Below are 17,551 nucleotides of genomic sequence, written 5' to 3' on the forward strand. Positions count from 1 at the left end.
ATCTCAAAGCACTTCACAGGATACGTTGTAAAGGGGATTGACTGTGAATTTGGTGGGTGAAACGCAGCAGTCAGTTCCACACAGCAATGTCCCACAAACAGCTATGAAACGAATGACTAATTTTATTTGGGAAATTGTTGGCTAGGACACAGGAGAAACTCCCTTCTCTTTTCAAATTGTACCTCAGGATCTTTAACATCCACCTGAAAGGCTGAAGGAGACCATAGTTTAACGTGTCATCGAAAAATATGAAGATAGTACCAAAAATAGCCAGATTGGTAGCATAACAGTTAAGATCCAGTCATTATAATACTGACTCTGTGCTCCAGAGCTTTCAGAAAAATCAAATCTATGACCCACACTGTGATCAATTGTAATTTTCAAGTCAGGGACCTAGATCATTACAAAATATATAGTCACTACACTTTATGATATATCTTGGGAAGTGCTTAGAGACATCCTTCTGATGTGAAAAGCACTATATTCAAATGAATGCAAGAATTATTATTGATAATATTTAAGTAGATCAGTTGGAGTATCACAACCTTCTTTAACTTTAGAAGGACAAAGCCTATCTTTGCAGATTGTCATAACATGAAACAGATGTGGTTCTTAATCACTAAAATTAGAATGCAGTGGACTGTTTAGCTCTTGCCGACAGCACCTAATACTCTCCATGATTAGATAAACAGGGGGCGTCCCTCTAAGGAGCCTGTGTGCATGCCATTCCAGACACAGGGACATTTCCATGTGTAGCTAGCATACATATGTGGATCTCTTAGTCTAGTTTACACTCTAAAGAATTTTTCTTCATTTATGGCCCTGCCTTGGGTATCGCGGCTCGGTAGCTACTGGAATCAAGGTATTGACTCAGGGCGGAGTTGCCTGGACTGGAGCAAGTGTTTGGTGGGCCACTTCTTGACGCCCTAAGAGTGGCCTGCGGGCCACTACATTACACTGGTGCAGTGGCACCTCTAGACAACAAACACTTCTCTAAATCTACCCAGTCTAACAGTCAGTATATAATTTGAAACTGTACCTGACTTAAATAATTTCCCGGTCCATTTCAATTATACTGAGTCTTAAAGTTCCATAGGGGTTAAGCTTAGTGTTCAAAAAACAATACTCATGGTAATTTTGAACAATTTCCTGATTATCATCCAAATGTCTCTGTGTGTCAATTATCAGAAATATAGTGTGATTTATCTGGTGTTGCTATATTTAGTGCGAGCTGTACCGGTTGCAGCTTCACTTGCAACTAAATGATCCACTATGGAATGTAGATTAACACACAGATAGACACATAGACAGACATTTCACCTTCATCTATACTCATCTGAGAGGACTCGTGTGGGAGGACTAATTTTGGCTATGCTGTTCTTTGAGTGGGCAACTCATTTTGGCGCACTGTTGCAGTCCTTTCAGCATTGAAATGCAGCCGCACTGTTCTTTGTTCTTCAGTTTCATTTAATGGGCCTTCTCTCTTTTGTCAAGCAGTTTTACTTATCCTTGAAAGATTTTGATTTTCGCTCAGGCATCTTTATCATCATCAATATAAATGTATAATTTATAATCACTGGAACGTCCTCCCGATGAGAAAAACACTTTAAAAATGTAATTTTGCTTTGTCTGAGTTCTTTATTTTGTTCCCGCCACTGCTTGGCTACTTGCGTGCTCTGTGGCACAGGATGCTACAGCGCCACGGTCAGCCGGCACGGCCACCAGGTCTAACTCCAGTGCACGCGTATGTGTTCTGTGATGCACGATGCCACAGTCCACTTTGACTCAGCGGCCACCAGGTGTAACTGCAGCAAAAAATGCAAAATTGAAATACATTTTAGGTCATAACTCATGAACGATAGGAGATACCCGAAAACAAATATGCCCATGTCACTCCCAGTAGCAAGACCTTTCCAATGAGGTATGAGTCATATCCCTACGTCAATCGGTTATTGAGATCTTTCTTGAAGCGCAGACATACATTGTTGTTTTATTAGTATAGAAGAAGATAGAAGATTACAATGTATAGCTGCTAGGTGAGCATGTTAAATAAATTATATGTGCTGCAACGACAGAGTGTGCAGTGATTTTTGGAGAAGATGCAACAGCAACAACCAGGGTTCTACCCAGATTGGGAATGAGTCATGCACAGAGGTCTATTGAAGGGAGAAGGAGTTGCTCTGAGAGACGGCAGGTGGGTCTTCAGAGGTTCGATCATTCACATTTAACCCATGAGCAACATCTGTAAAATGTTTGGAGCTGGAAGCTATCACAAAGCTGCCCGACCTTATCTTTTGTGAACTTAAAACACAGTGCTGGAAAGCACAGGCACCCCCTGTTGAACTGAGGCTCACTGTAGCTCTGTCCATTTTTGCATCCAATTCATTTCAAAGACCTGCGGTGGGGTTAGTCAGTTTCCCATGCATGCAGTCATTTGTCAAGTCTCCAGACTTTTTAAACATCCCAACACATTATATTTGGTACTAAATGCCTTCCCCCATTTTACACACTAGCATATTTCCACGAGTCTAAGGAGTTATTGATTGGTCACACTTTGCAATTCATCCCAATTAATTCAGTGACACAACTGAAAGGAAAAGGCTTTTACTCCACGTGATGAGGATATGTGATGGTGAGGGCAGAACTTTAAATGGCATCTTGGTTGCACGCACGATAGATAGGCTTTGTGTACATTATCTGTTCCAAGTTGTAATTATCATGCTACGTGCCCTATTTTTCACCCACAGTATCTCTACAGATATCATGATGTCACATGCACACAATTATCATCAAATACAGTCAATACATTGTTTTTAGTACACATTCCCCTTCAGAGCATACCACTTCTGCCTTAGTTACTTCACTGGCCATTTTGCAATCCATCCCAATTAATTAATTTGAGTTTGCAGAAGGCATTGACCATCTATGTGAGTAACTTTGTCTTATGCCCTTCTTCACACCAGCGCATAGGGAATCCTTACCCACCAAAACACCAATCCCTGTTGTGCCAATACAAAAAAAGAATTGTTACAGCTGTGGCAGCTCTCAATAGACATCATCATATTTCACCCTCCAAAGCTGTATTGCCAGCACCATATGGTATTTTTTATAATAAAGATGATGTTGATCTCATTGAAATACTTATTTGCATTAATTATTGGGGCACTTTCCTTTTCGGCTGCTTTGCTGATAAATCTAACAGTACAGAAGTAAGGTTGAGCAAGCGGGCCGAATATTCCTACTCTTACTGTTGGAGCTAAATGTTTTATGTCTTGTACCCACAAGCCTTTATTGTGCCTGGACAAATTGCAGCAGAAACGTGTCCCTGTAGTTATTTTAGGGTAACTATAGTAGTAACTCTGTGTGTTGTTGCACCAAATGATCATTATCAGATTATTGACCCCTGTTAAAATAAAAGCTTCAAGTAAAATAGTTGCTGTACGATGCAGTTTAGTCCTACAATTTTAATTTCTTGTAATCTTTGCATTTGATATACTGAAGCTCCTTATCACATTGTCGAGACGCCTCAAAGCACTTCACAGGATATTCTGCCAGTACCTTGGGTTAGCATCTCAACCGAAGGAAGGCACTTCCAACAATACACTACACTCCCAGCACCACACACTGACAATGCACCACAATCCCAACACTCCAAGGTGCAATGTCGGAAGTGCCGACCTTCGGATGAGACATTAAACCGCAGTCCTGCCAATATATTCTGTGAAGCACTTTGAGTGCAGTTTAGACTATGTGATTCCAAGTCTCGACATGGGGTTTGAAACTACAATCTTCTAATTCAGAAACGAGAATGCTACCACTGCACCAGACTGACACACTAATGTTTGAAATACTGCCCTCAGGGTTCAAATCACTTTGCAATAAAGATTGATCTGTAGTGAAATGGCGGTAACCAAGTCCATATTAAAAAGTGGAATGATTTTTTAATGTCCTGCTAATTGTCAACATTACAAATGTTCCTCACAAGCATTTATACTAAAGCTGCTGTTGCACTGAGTAAGCACATCAGAATAAGGTACATTCATCTGTAACCAAGGACAGTGAATGTCAATCATTATTTCTTGTACAAATCCCAAAACCCAGAGAGTTTTTTTTCTTTCTTCAAGCTTCCTGGCATTTGAGCTTTATGCATTTTTTAAGTTGTAAAGATAAATATAAATCAAGCCAGGGATTCATGAATAACAAATTCAGAAGCTATTACACTGTACACTGTGGAGTCCCATAGCATATTGGTTAGAGCACTTGCTTCGCAAGCGAGAGGACCTGGGTTCGATTCCTGGGTAGGGCGAAACGTTAGGCAAGTTTCCTTACTCCATACGCCTCTGTTTACCTAGCAGTAAGTAGGAACTCTGTTGTTAGTCGATTGCTTCTCTGGGGATAATAATCCCTTCAAAAAAAATAATAATTTGCTCACTCAGTCCATGATTGTTTGTGGGACAGTACTGTGCGTAATTGGCTGCCGCATTTCGCCCAAAAATATAGTCAATTCACTTTACAGTGTATTCTGTGACGTGCGTTGAGGCATACCTAAGTTCACGATAAGGCACTATATGCAAGGATTATATTATTATTACATGATGGTGAGCTGCAGAGATTTTGGAGTGATATTGAATGCACAACAGTATTTCACTTTTTAAAAAAAACCTGGCAAGTTACATGAGAGAAATATATCTTGCTTAATTCTGAGTAAAGGTTGAATCTGTTAAATAGTCTAATGCTTGAATTTTTTCATGGTTACTTATTTGCATTGCATCTTGCATTTCCAGCCCTCTTTGCTATTCTATAAGCTGTCTTAGAACGTTAAATTTAGAGTGACCCAGCAAAGCATGGAAGACCAGACCAGCACTTCAAATCCTCATGTGATGGGTTAATAGGATAGCAGCATTAAGTTACATCTCAGCTGTATCTTTATAAGGAAGTGTCCGGAAGAGGCTAAGTGTCTGGGTGAAATTTTCACACTTTTCAGCGACTGCACGCAGAGCAGTGATTTGGAATATGTTAACCAGCTCTTAATTAGGATCATTGGGGTTCATTGGGTGAGTTGTTCAAACCATGTGTAAATGCATGTGTATCAGGTATCAACTTGCCTCAGTTGTTTCTGGGCTTAGAAGGCTATTAATGCAAGCTCAAGTTCTAGGAATTGAGCTCCTAGAGCTAGGCTGATAGTCTAGTACAATTTTGGGGCTGCACTGTATTGTCAGAAGTGTCATCCTTTGGATGAGACAAAAGGTCCCCCCTGTCTTTTCCATTGTCATTCTGTAAAGAGACGTTCTCCCGGTGTCCTGGCCAACAATTATTTTGCTGTGCGCAAAAAAGCTGTTGTAATTACCTTCTATAAATAGCCACTACACTTGACAGTAATGTATTATTAGATGTATTTAAGGGAAAGCTAGATAGGTACATGAGGGAGAAAGGAATAGAAGGTTAAGTTTGAAAGCTTAGTTGAGGAAGGGCAGGAGGAGGCTCATGTGGAGCATAAACACATCATAGACCAGTTGGGTCGAATGGCCTGTTTCTGTACTGTATATTCTAATGTATTCTAATAAATGTAATATGCTGTGAGATGCTTGACTTTAAAGGTCCTACACACATAATTGTTTACATTTGTGTAAACCACGTCAAGCTTGGGGAGTACAAGAGACGAGAGAAGCTAAATTGAATGGAAACTTACGAAAGCCTCTGCAGGAAACCTCAGTCAATATAACGTCGAACATTCCTCTGTTATTATAACCTTGCACATTCCTCCATCAAAATAAGAAGGTAAAGAAGATAACTTTACTGTTAAACATCTGCATTGTTGAATATTCGTCCAAGGATGAGCCTGTAGACTTCCTTTGTACTTCCAGCTGATTGTTATGGGTGACAGTGTCATTTCTACCGAGGAGACGTTTTAGTGAGAAGAGTGAAGTGTGAAGGTTAACTTTCTGCTACTGTTTTACAATAGAAAAAAAAGCTTATTACCAATGTGTGCTGCAGAAAATATATTTTAATATGAAGTCCTATAGGTCATTGGTTAGAGCATTCGCCTCGCAAGCAACCTGGGTTCAATTCCCAGGCAGGGCGAAACGTTGGGCAAATTTCCTTACCTCACATGCTTCTGTTTACCTAGCAGTAGCAGGAACCCGGTTGTTGATTGGTGGCTCACTTTTCTGGGGGGAATAATTCCCTTCCAGAAATAATAAAATTTGGTCACTCAATCCACGACTATTTGTGGGACACTGCTGTGCGCAATTGGCTACCGTGTTTCACCCACAAAATATAGTCAGTTCACTTTACAGTATATTCTGTGAAGTGCTTTGAGGCATCTCAAAGATGTGGTAAGGCGCACTATCAAATGCAAGGATTATTATTATTAATGATTTTATTCGCTTTTAGACTACTGAACCAATTAAATGTTAAAGTAGCACAGTATTAACTACAGTGCATTTGCGCTACTGTAGTACATTGAAAATGTATCTGTGCCTATTGTGTTGCCATAAATAGCAATCAGGAGTGGACAAGAAAGAAATGGAAATAAACTCTGTATTATTAGGGAACTGTTTACAAGACATGGTAGTAAAGTACGAAAACCTGTGAGCTGTATACATAAACCTTCTAAATGCATTGAGCATGCAATATTAAACCATTAGACCCTGCGTAGCTTTTCCTTAAGGTTTGGCCTCTTCCTGGATACTTTTACAGTTTCTATTTTATTACATTGTTTTCATAATTGATAGTATCCTCCTGATTAAATGAATATGTCTGGCAGTAGCTTGAGGAACTTTAGTGTAATGCTCTTTGGTTATTGGTCTGAAGCAAGTTCTTAACATTGTTGTTTAAACCATCCCCTGTTAAACACTGTAAGAGACAAAGGTATTTCATGCAGGAAATAAGCTATTAACTCCAAAGGGTATTTTATGAATGAGCTCATATTTATCGTAACACCAGAAAACGTATCGATGAAGAAAATAGAATTCTGTTTGAAGAGCTTTGTAAACATATTTTTAATAATGTGAAAGCATCTCCAGTTAATCCCTGCATAGTTTTTCTTTGACAAAAAATGTTGGAATTTGCCATTCAAATTTTTCTTCTTATCGTATCAAGATCTTTTCACGCATATTGGAACACTTATTGCATATTGTCACTTCCTGGAAAATATCAGTTGTTTCTTACACAATGCACAGTACAATACAGGTGTCAACCTGGCTATGTTGGAAGTGCTTATGCTTCTATGTCATGAAGTTGTGAGTTCAAGCCCCACATCGAGACTTCAGCTCACAGAGTCAAGACTGACATACCAGTGCAACACTGGAGAATGCTCTAATATCTTTTAAATACATTGATCATTCAATTTATATCTCAGCTATCTAGTGAAAATAACTTCCACATTTGCGTACAAAAGCAGTTGCTACAACTGACAGTAAGGTGCTATAAAGATGAAAGTATTTCTCGTTCTATAACAACAAGCAAAGTTAGTCAAGATCAGGAACATTGCTTTAAATTGTTGTGAAATTACGGTAGAATTGTTTTAATTACTGGACTTTGAATTCTTTAATATGCATTATTTTATCCTGAATCTTGTCTCATACTTCAAAATACAATACAATACAAAATTACAGTTAGTGTTTAGGAACCAAGTGAGGGGGGAGGAGGGTTTGGGATCAGAGAGGTGGAGGACAGAGAGGAGAGTGGCCGAAGGCATGGTCGAAGAGGAGGGTCTTGAGAGTGCCTTGAAAGAAGCAAGGGAGGGAGCAAGGTGAAGGGATTATGGGATGGAGTTCCAAAGGATGGGGGCAGAGAGCCTGAAAGCCTGGCCGACGATGGTAAGGTGGGTTGGACGGGAGACATGGAGCAGGCCGGAGCCTGCTGAGCAGAGGGAGTGGACAGGTTGATGGGGATCAGCAGGTCAGAGAGGTAGGAGGGGTCAAGGCCGTGCATGGCCTTGAAAGTGAGGACAAGAATTTTGAATTCTATCCTCTGAAGGATGGGGAGCCAGTGGAGCCGGGCGAGGGTGGGGGTGATGGAGTTGCGGAGCCTGATGCAAGAGAGGACACTATATGCAGAGTTCTGGATAATCTGCAGCTTGTGGAGGGAAGAGTTGGGGAGACCGACAAGGAGGGAGTCTCCATAGTCGAGCCTTGAGGTGACGATTGCATGTAGGAGGGTTTCAGCGGTCTGAGGGGTGAGGCAGTGGGTGAGTTGGGCAATGTTGTGGAAGTGGGAGAAGGCAGAGTGGGTTATGGCACGGATGTGGGGGAGAAAGTTGAAGGTCGAACAAGATGCCCAGGTTCCTGACTGGCTCAGTGAGGTGGAGTGTGCATCCAGGGAGTAGCAGTAGAGGAAGGAGTAAAGCTGGGAAGCAACAACTCTTTCAAGGAGCTTAGAAAGGAAAGGTAGGTTGGAGATGAGGCAGTAGTCAGTGAGCAAGGATGGGTCCAAGGAAGGTTTGTTTTAGGATAGAGGTGATGACAGCTGTTTTTATGGGGGGTGAGAATAGTGTCAGTTGACAGCGAGAGGTTGACGAGGTCCCGAGGAGCTGCAACGTAAGGAGAGGGGTAGGGATGGGGTTATACTTCATTGTAAAGCACAGTTATAACGCAAGGGTGCACAGCAAAGAGCAAATTTTGAGCATTACACTGATGGTTGCACATGTCAGGTGAATTTCAAATAGATTCCAGCTACTGTGTCAAGTCAACTGTATTCCATACGCTTGCAAAATGGTTTGTTCTAAATTATTGTCTTCCTCAGGAGCGACAGAAGTCCTGGAATTTATTATCACTAGTCAGTAACGAGTGATTTGTTTCTTAAGTATCTGGTAGAATCTTAAACACAGTGATTTCTAATGGCTGTTCCATGTACAAAATATTTTTTACATACAATTCTGAAATATTAACCTTGTGATCAGATAACTCTAAAGAGTGCTTCTGCAGATTCCAGTGTAATATTATCTCCATACTAAGAAGCTGTCATCTCAACCAAGAAACCCATAAAACAAGGTAGACAAGATCTTTTCTTGTGGAAACCACATGTTGATGGATATGATCGCCTCTGGTGCCAAGTGCATCTGAGTAATGGCATCTATCAACAAACCCTCCATGAGTTAGTTTCCCTATTGCTGAAGTGAGGCTGCTAGGCCTGTAGTTGGCAGGGCCACCCATGCTTTAAGATGGGCATCACTTCGATCACTTTCCAGTATTCTGGAACTTCACTGTTATTAAGGAGTTGTTAAAGATACAAGCTAGGGACTCTCAAATACAATACACTACACTTTACATTTATGTTGACTTTAGGAGGGTGTCTCAAAGAGCTCAGATCGTCTCCCCTAATTCCCTGGGGTGTGGCTCACTGAGCAAAAGTCCTGTTGTCTTAAAGGCCTATGATTTGGGTCAGTACTACCTTATAGCTGAAAGTTGGGCCATCCATCCTTTCTTCTAACCATTTCTTGGGTAGAACTATATTTCTGTCCTTACTGGAGAATAATGAGAAGTTGGGGTTGAGCTTAGAACATTAGTACCTTCAGATTTGCAACATTACGGCTGTGATTAATTTTTGCTCATACCATAGAATTTTCCCTGACTGAAATGCTGCCGGGAGAACTCCAAAGAGGGTTTGCACTGGCAGCAAGATTTGAAGTTACAAATGCATTTACAGAACACTGTCTGTTTGAAAAACATCCACTTATCAATAAGAGTTCCACAGAATTGCAAATTATACACTTTAAAGTAGAATGAAAGCAGCCTGAAAAAGATATCAGTGCTATTGCTCAGTTGTACTTCAATGAGCTCTTTTTGAAGTTGCACAGAATTGCTTTGATTCATTTTGTTGTGTTGTTGTTCTCTTCAGTCATCTGCCTGGTGGGATTAGGTTTGGTGGTGTTCTTCTTCAGTCTACTGCTGTCAATATTTCGCTCCAAATATCATGGGTATCCCTACAGGTAAGTTTAGTTATATCTTCTCATCTCAGTTTTCTCTTTTAGATTTGAGCTAATTATAGTTAATAATTACTGAATAGTAAAAGACTAGTTTTCGAATGTTTTAATGAAAGCTGACATTAGTTATCAGCTAAGAAATCCTCACCAACAAATTCTAAAGCAACAGCATTCCCAGGGCAATTGACAGGATTTACAGCCTTCAAGATCCATAGGTTTTCTATTTCCTTTAATTTCGGTTCAAATGGAATGCAATGTTTTATTATCCCCCATCTCTTCAAGTCACTGAGTGCACCCCACGCCACTCCCAGCCAAGAGACTGATCATGCGTTGGGTCCTCAGTCTGCATTGATGCCATTCTGGCAAAGGTGATGGAGAAATGTATGAGATTATTGGGGAGCAGGGCAGGGGTTAGAGTTACTTGCTAAATTACTGCAGTCCTGTTATAACGTGCTTTTGTATAGCTTGAATTCAGTTGTAAGGCACTTGCAGTATGGACCAATTCACTGAACATAGTCACTCGCTTCCCGTGAATTGGTGAGCTCTCATCTTAAAACAGCCAGATGATCAGATCACTGCTCAGATAACTTTCTACACACTGGGCAAGTGCAGCACCCAGGAAATGATACTGGCTATTTTTATAGATACCAACCACTGTGAAAGCAGAGCCTCCGCTGTATGCTAAAACAATTGCTTGAATGGCCTCGTTCTGTTATTTCTATGGTTCCATGGTTGGTAAAATGCCAGTTTTCAGTTTCAGAATTGTCTCAGTAACATGAGAAGGTTTAGGAGGTTCTTTATGGAAAAAGCAAAATTAAATAAACCACTGGATATACAACAACAACCTGCATTTTATACAGCACTCTCCATGCCAGGTGGCATCTCAGAGCGCTTAACAATGGCTGAGCTCGAGGCCGTGTAGTGTAAAGGTGCGTTCTACCTAACTATACAGAAATTAGACCTAAATAGGTCTGCATTAGAAGCCGTAATCTGTAAATTACATCGGGAAAATTGTTCATTGGTACAAATAATGTTACAATTAGGATCATGAAAACAAAATCCTGCATTCTTACAGGCCCAAAATGAGACAAGTATTTTGCTCTAGGTATCACCAATTTTTGAACATATTAAATGAACATTATAGATTATCGTCATTAAGAAATGTTGCATTGCAATTTGTAATTGTTTTTCTCCTCTCACAGCTTTTTGATTAAGTAATCTGCAGATCACAAGAGATGGCACGGTGATGGCACGGAATGAAGACAATCCCTATCTGAAGAAAACGTAGTTTATGCTCGTGTTTGCTAGCAAATTGTAAAAAAAAAATTCAAGGTCTTTGTTGTGGAATTGTAAAGGTGCATTTAGAAGTCGCTCAGTACATTTTTTTTAATTTTTAGAAATTATTAGTTCAGTTTGCTGTGCAAGGTGGGGTCCAGAGAAACCAACAATAACTTGTATTTATGTCGCACCTTACATGCAAGAGAGCATCTAGACAACAACAGAATGAATTAAATCCCATGGCTTTGTCTGAATTCACTGGTCTACTACCACATCATAACCTGTTGTTTTGTTGAAGTATTTCATGTTCTCTAATATCTAATGAAGCACTGAGCCTGTTTTGTGAAAAGGAGCCTGGGATCAATATTATGTGCATGATCTGGTTATCAATTTAAACTAAACGTGGCATTGTCTACCTCCCATGTATAAAGTCTCAGTACAGCCCCAAACCAGGATTTAACAAGAAATACTAATCCACTCTCTTTTGTACTAAGTTAGGAGGTTTTGGGAATCTTTTTCAAGTTTTGAAATCATATTTCGTTGAACAGCATGTCACACAACTCCAGCAATCCAATTGGTGGCCTCACTCCATATTTCAAACCTTTAGATTTGCAATTTAATATAGCTAGCAAGTGATCAATGGTGCCAGGTACCACTTGTTACTTGCTAGCCATGTCATGTGCCTTCTATTGTAATGGGCAACAACCTTTTCCATTTGTAGTTTATTTACCTGCACGCTACACTATCTTCCATTAGTTCCAAGATCTTATTGTTTTACTTCCCATTCATACCTTCCTATAGGGTCATAGAATGTGATAATACAATACAAAATTACATTTGTATAGCGCCTTTCACATTGGGAGGACATCTCACGGTGCTGGTTACAGCACAGGGCCATCGTCCATTGAAGTCTGCACTGGTGTTTAAATCCACATGAGATACCTAATATAATGCAGCTCTCATGCTCTGTCTCCTTGCTGCTTAATACAGTAAAACTCACATAAATCATATTAGTCAGGACCATAACATTTAATATGACTTACGTGAAGTCCGAGTTACAAACAAACTTGCATAAATCGGATGAAATCCAATTTAATCGATAAAATGCACTTTGCATGCGTAATTCAATGCAGTACTTTGTCACTGCAGCCAGTAAGTGCACATGTGGCTCCATTGAATTGCGGGAAATGTAGTTTTGACTCATTGTCGCATGCGCACTTATCCCATTCATGGGAATCGCACTGAACCACAGGAAATGAAGTTCTTTTGCGTATGTGTCGACTGGTCAGGACGTCATTTCTCCCGATTCGATGCAGCCAGTAAGTGTGGGAGTAATGTAGGTTAGGGGAGCAGTGTTACGAGTTAGAGGATGATTAATATGAGCAGTGCAAAGCAATCTAAGTAGTTTTGATAGGAAACTGAATGAATGGGACTTGGCATAGATGATTATACGATGTATAAAAATAAGACTTATGCGAGTTTTACTGTTTTCCTCCTTTCCGCACATCCCTTTTAAAAGGATTTATGACATCAACTAGTTCAAAGTGTTTTTTTCCACCTGAATCTAACTTGTAATCTTACCATCCTGCGTTCTTTATATTTTGCAACAAATATTTTTTGCCTAGGCTTACACGGTTTTCTCTGACTGAAAACTAGTCTCATGAATTTTCTAATCTCATCTCTCCCCATTTTCTTTCCCAGTTTCCTTCGCTGAGAGCACGATAGAATAATGCAGCTCAATGTTACTGCATTAAAACTGACTACTGATAAGACACCTCATTTTATTCTATTAGCTGCTCGGAAGCCCCCAGTATCAGGATTGTCTCACATCCTGCTCCAATTGGATATCCTTTTATTCTGCTAAATTTGTACAATTTTTTTNATCAACATGAGTTCCAGGTACAGATAGCCGATACAGATGCTGAATCCTTCATGTGGTAATGTGTTTTAAATTGATTTTTAGTGGGTGTACTTTTGAGTGGGTGCTAATAAGACTTTAATGACTATGGAAAGCAAGTACTTTGTGACCACTTTTAAAGCAAGTGATGGATGTGCTTTACCAGAGAACATAAACGTACAGGTATTTGTTTGAACTCCTAGTACTTCACTGCTGAGCACGTCTCATGATAAAAGCTGATGCAGTGGATACTTTTAGGTTTTCTGCTTCTAGCGATGAATTATATCTGCCTCTGCTACAAAGTGTCAATCTTCTTGAGTAACTGCTCCTGGTATTCATTTCTGATGTGGTTTGCAAGACATTAGAAGTTTCGAAGACAGGTCGCCTGATTTTGCTGTTCTGTCTGCTTGGGAAACAATAAGCCTTGAAATTAGTATAATCAGTTGAAAGCAAAACAAGATTTTGGAAAAATCAAATAAATTTGTGTTTGTTAAACAAGATTGTTGTTGAAGTGCTCTTTTGTAATGTTTGTGGCCAATGTTATTAAACTCACCTCAGACACTGACCATATTGAGCTCCTGACTTCATTCTAATTGGCAGAATCAGTACTGAGCCCTGGTGGTTTGGTCATCCCTCAGCGTTCCTTTCATCCAGGCTCTCGAGGAACTCTGCTTTCCTCCATTTCTGAAACATCATTTGCCTCTGTCACTATCTCACCCTCCAATAATAATCTCAACTATGCCTTTGTCACCTGCAGGCTCAACTTCTCCAATCTTGCCAATCTTCCCAACTCTACTCTTCACAAGCCCCAGATCATCTAGATTATTATAACTCAGCAATCCACCATCTCTCCCGCACTGCCTTCCCATTCCCCAGTGGATCAACTTTAAGATCCTCACCTCCAATTACCTTCATGGCATTGGCTCATCCTTGGCACTCTCCAGTGATTCTATTCTCCTCCAACTCGTCCGACCAACTCTGGCTTCCTTCATGTTTTCCAAAAGCTCTGCTCAACCATCTCCAGACAGGTTTTCAGCCCCTTTACCCCACGACTTAAAATTCTCTTCAAAAATCCTTCCCCCCACCCTCCCCAGCCCCCTCTCTTTCTGTTTTCAAATCCTGCCTAATAGTTTCTCTCTCTGATTAAACCTGTGCCACCTTCCCGCTACTCGCTACTTCTCTCCCAGCTTGGGTTTTCACTCAGACTTAAGAACAACAACAACAACAACAAGATTCCATTTATTGAGGGGAGGGAAGGAGCGAGGAGGGGGTAGAGAGTCAAGAGGGGAGCTGAAGGCACGGTCAAAGAGAAAGGTCTTGAGACCGGCCTTGAAGGAGGAAAGGGAGGAGGCGGCGAAGGCACTGGGGGATCGAGTTCCAGAGCCTCGGGGCTGAGAGGCTGAAGGCTCGGCCACCGATGGTAGGGCAGTTGGGGCGGGGGATGTGGAGCAGACCGGAGCCAGAGGAACGGAGGGTACGGGCAGGTAGGTAGGGGGATAGTAGGTCGGAGAGGTAGGAGGGAGCGAGGCCGTGAATGGCCTTGTAGGTGAGGATCTTGAATTCGATCCTCTGGAGGATGGGGAGCCAGTGGAGGCGAGCGAGGGTGGGAGTGATGTGTTCCCGAAGCCTGGTGCGGGACAGTACACGAGCTGCACGAGAAATACCAAAGAAAGACACAGACACATTTTACATAGTTGTTGCTGAGTTTACTTTCTCCATTAATGATGGTTGATCAATCTTCAGTCCTATTATCAATAGCTTCAGGATGTCAATGCACTATAGTTACTTCGGTTTGGGGTTTTAGCAAACAGATATTTCCTGACCCAGTCACTGATAGAGAGCAAATCTAGCAAGTACCTACATTTGCACCAGAAAATTCCTGTTCACCATTTGAGAAGAAGTTGTTACATCTTGAACAGGTATTCTGGAAAAACAAGCTCTGCCATTACTTCCGGTATTTCAAATATCTTCTTCCTCTCTTCATCAACGTACAACAACTGAGCCTGTAAAGTGGTTGGAAATGGTATCCTAATTGAATGTCGTTATATAAATACAAGTTGCCGTCTTACATAAAGGGGGCAATGTAAATACTGTACAAGTCATTGAAATAAAATTTAATTTCTACTATGAAGTAGATTGAAGTACATTTTATGTCATGTACTTTATATACTATTTTCTAAATTAACCCTTCAAAAAGAAAACTCTAGGATTTAGCTACTGGATGACGTCACCTCCAATAACTTCCCCAAATATGGCGCTGCTGTATGTGACTGCATCACAAAAGCCCAAAAGGCAGACTTTCATCAGTCAACAGCCTCACCATGTAAGGCATTCCTTAATATGACAAGGTCAGACTGCAGAAGCCAGTACCCATCAAAAACTTGTCAAATGACTGAATTGTCCATAGTTACTGTCAACAGCTTTGAATAGAAACTTCTGAACTTCCTTGGAGACTTCAAATAGAATTCAGTTTTAAAACATACTCAGAATCTTAACCTTTCACGTTCAGGATTTGCAAGCTTGCGACTCGCCAACCTGCAGATTTGTGGTTTGCCCCCATGGAAAGGGGTTACAATCTTGTCTATTTACTCACATTATGTCCGACCCCGCTCGCCTACCTACCTACCTACTTACTACCTACCTGCCTACCTTACGCATTGAAATTTCCCCACTCTGGAAGGGAATGAAAACTCTCTCTCCCTATACGGAAGGACGCACCCTGTTTACCTAATCCCGCAGAGTACTATCAGGGCAGGTGCAGGGTTGGCTTTTCAAATAGTGCCATCAGATCATTCGGCTCCACCTGAACGGGCACAGGCGGGGGTTTCCTTCAGCTCCCCTCTCGACTCTCTACCCACTCCTCGCTCCCTCCCTTCCCTCCCCTCACCCTGACCATTTCCCCCTTGCTCGGGTCCCAACCCAACTGTCCAGCGCCTTGGGATATCCTCCCGACGTGAAAGACGCTCTATAAATGCAATCTTGTTGTTGTTGAAAAAAACAGCAATAATGTAGAAATATTAAACCAAAGTATGGGAATGTGTTATTTTGGCTGTATAGCAATGAGTAAAGTAAATCACTCCGTTGCACTCCTTAGTACATATAACTCAGTTTTCAGTAACTTTAGCACTAACTTCTAAAAAAAACAATTATAATAATTATCCTTGCATTTGATTTAGTATCTTATCACATCATCAAAAGTTCTCAAAAGTGCTTCACGGGATTTACCTTGAAGTGTACTGTCTGTATTTACAGTTGAACAATCATACATCTTTAAAGGAATTTTTAAGGATTATTTTCCAATATATACTGTTCTATGTTTTTATATTGTTGTAACTGAAGCAACGCACATATCTTTAACCATTTTGGGGGGAAAATGCAAGTTTTATGTAAAAAAATGAAACAAAAGCAAATGTTCAATATAGAATCATTTTCATTTGAGTGCAGAATGACTTACAATCCAGACTTTGTGTATCTCTTTTTAACTTTATTAAGTAAAAGTCTGAATTACATTAGTAACACTGTATTGAATGAGTTACAAGTAAAGCAATTGCGTAAAAGCCTTTGTGAGCTAGTCTAAACATGACTGAAAAGTTGACGTAGCTGATTGTTTCAATGCAAATAATGAAGGCATGTCACGAACTTATCCAACTGTGCAATGTATGATTTGCATAAAATACTAAGCATATACTGCTTTTATCTTTGTATTAAACAGCTGCTTAATATTAACCAGATGCAATGAAATAATTGTTTGCATTTCAAACCTCAGCTTGGGAAATCACATAACTGTTATTTTTTGATAGCCTTTTTTATTGAATTTTCCATAATGTGGCACAGAGCTAATAAAGTATGCAATTCTATGATTCCACGATTCTAGGTCAATAAATAAGTTAGAGAGAAAGTGTAAACTGGATACAAATTGCTTACCTTATATCAATGGAATATCAACAGGAACCCCTGATACTGGAGAAAGTAACTGCTGCAAAACACACAGGCCAGGTAGCACCAGGGACGTTTTTGCACAAAGCTGCTCAGATTGAAAATAACCTCCATATTTCAGTGCTAGGCATGTGCCGGATTGTCGGAGTTGCCAACCTTAGATATGACACTAAACCGAGGTCCAGTGTTAACTTGTATAATAAAATTGAATTGTGGAGTACTGTGATCTGTTGGTTAGAGCACTTGCCTTGCAAGCAAGAGGACCCAGGTTCAATTCCTGGGCAGGACGAAACTTTAGGCAAGTTTCCTTACTCAACATGCCTCTGTTTACATAACTGTCAGTAGGAACCTGGTTGTTAGTCAATTGGTGGATCACTTTTTGGGGTAATAATCCCTTCATTTTTTTAATAATATTAATTCGGTCACTCAATCAACGACTGTTTGTGGGTCACTCCTGTGTGCAATTGGTTGCCACATTTCGCCCACAGAAACATACAGTCAATTCACTTTACAGT

At 40.5% G+C, this 17,551-nt stretch overlaps 1 protein-coding gene and 1 long non-coding RNA gene across 2 annotated transcripts in view; one reads left to right on the forward strand and one right to left on the reverse strand.

The window, feature by feature from the left end:
• tusc3 (tumor suppressor candidate 3) overlaps positions 1-13,087 on the forward strand; it is a 192,205-nt gene extending 179,118 nt beyond the window's left edge. Inside the window, exons 9-10 of the mRNA XM_042342129.1 lie at positions 9,841-9,931; positions 11,128-13,087. Coding sequence (XP_042198063.1) covers positions 9,841-9,931; positions 11,128-11,143 — 107 coding nt within the window. The 3' untranslated portion in view covers positions 11,144-13,087. The remainder of the gene's footprint in view (positions 1-9,840; positions 9,932-11,127) is intronic.
• Positions 13,088-13,502: 415 nt separating this feature from the next.
• Positions 13,503-17,281, reverse strand: LOC121850438. The gene is made up of 3 exons (XR_006085600.1): positions 17,025-17,281; positions 14,962-15,103; positions 13,503-13,784 (listed from the first exon to the last, which is right to left on the reverse strand). It is a non-coding gene; the product is annotated as an uncharacterized LOC121850438 (long non-coding RNA).
• Between the last annotated feature and the right edge of the window lie 270 nt (positions 17,282-17,551).

Source organism: Callorhinchus milii, unplaced genomic scaffold (assembly GCF_018977255.1).
Source record: "Callorhinchus milii isolate IMCB2004 unplaced genomic scaffold, IMCB_Cmil_1.0 Scaffold1, whole genome shotgun sequence".
Taxonomy (NCBI): domain Eukaryota; kingdom Metazoa; phylum Chordata; class Chondrichthyes; order Chimaeriformes; family Callorhinchidae; genus Callorhinchus; species Callorhinchus milii.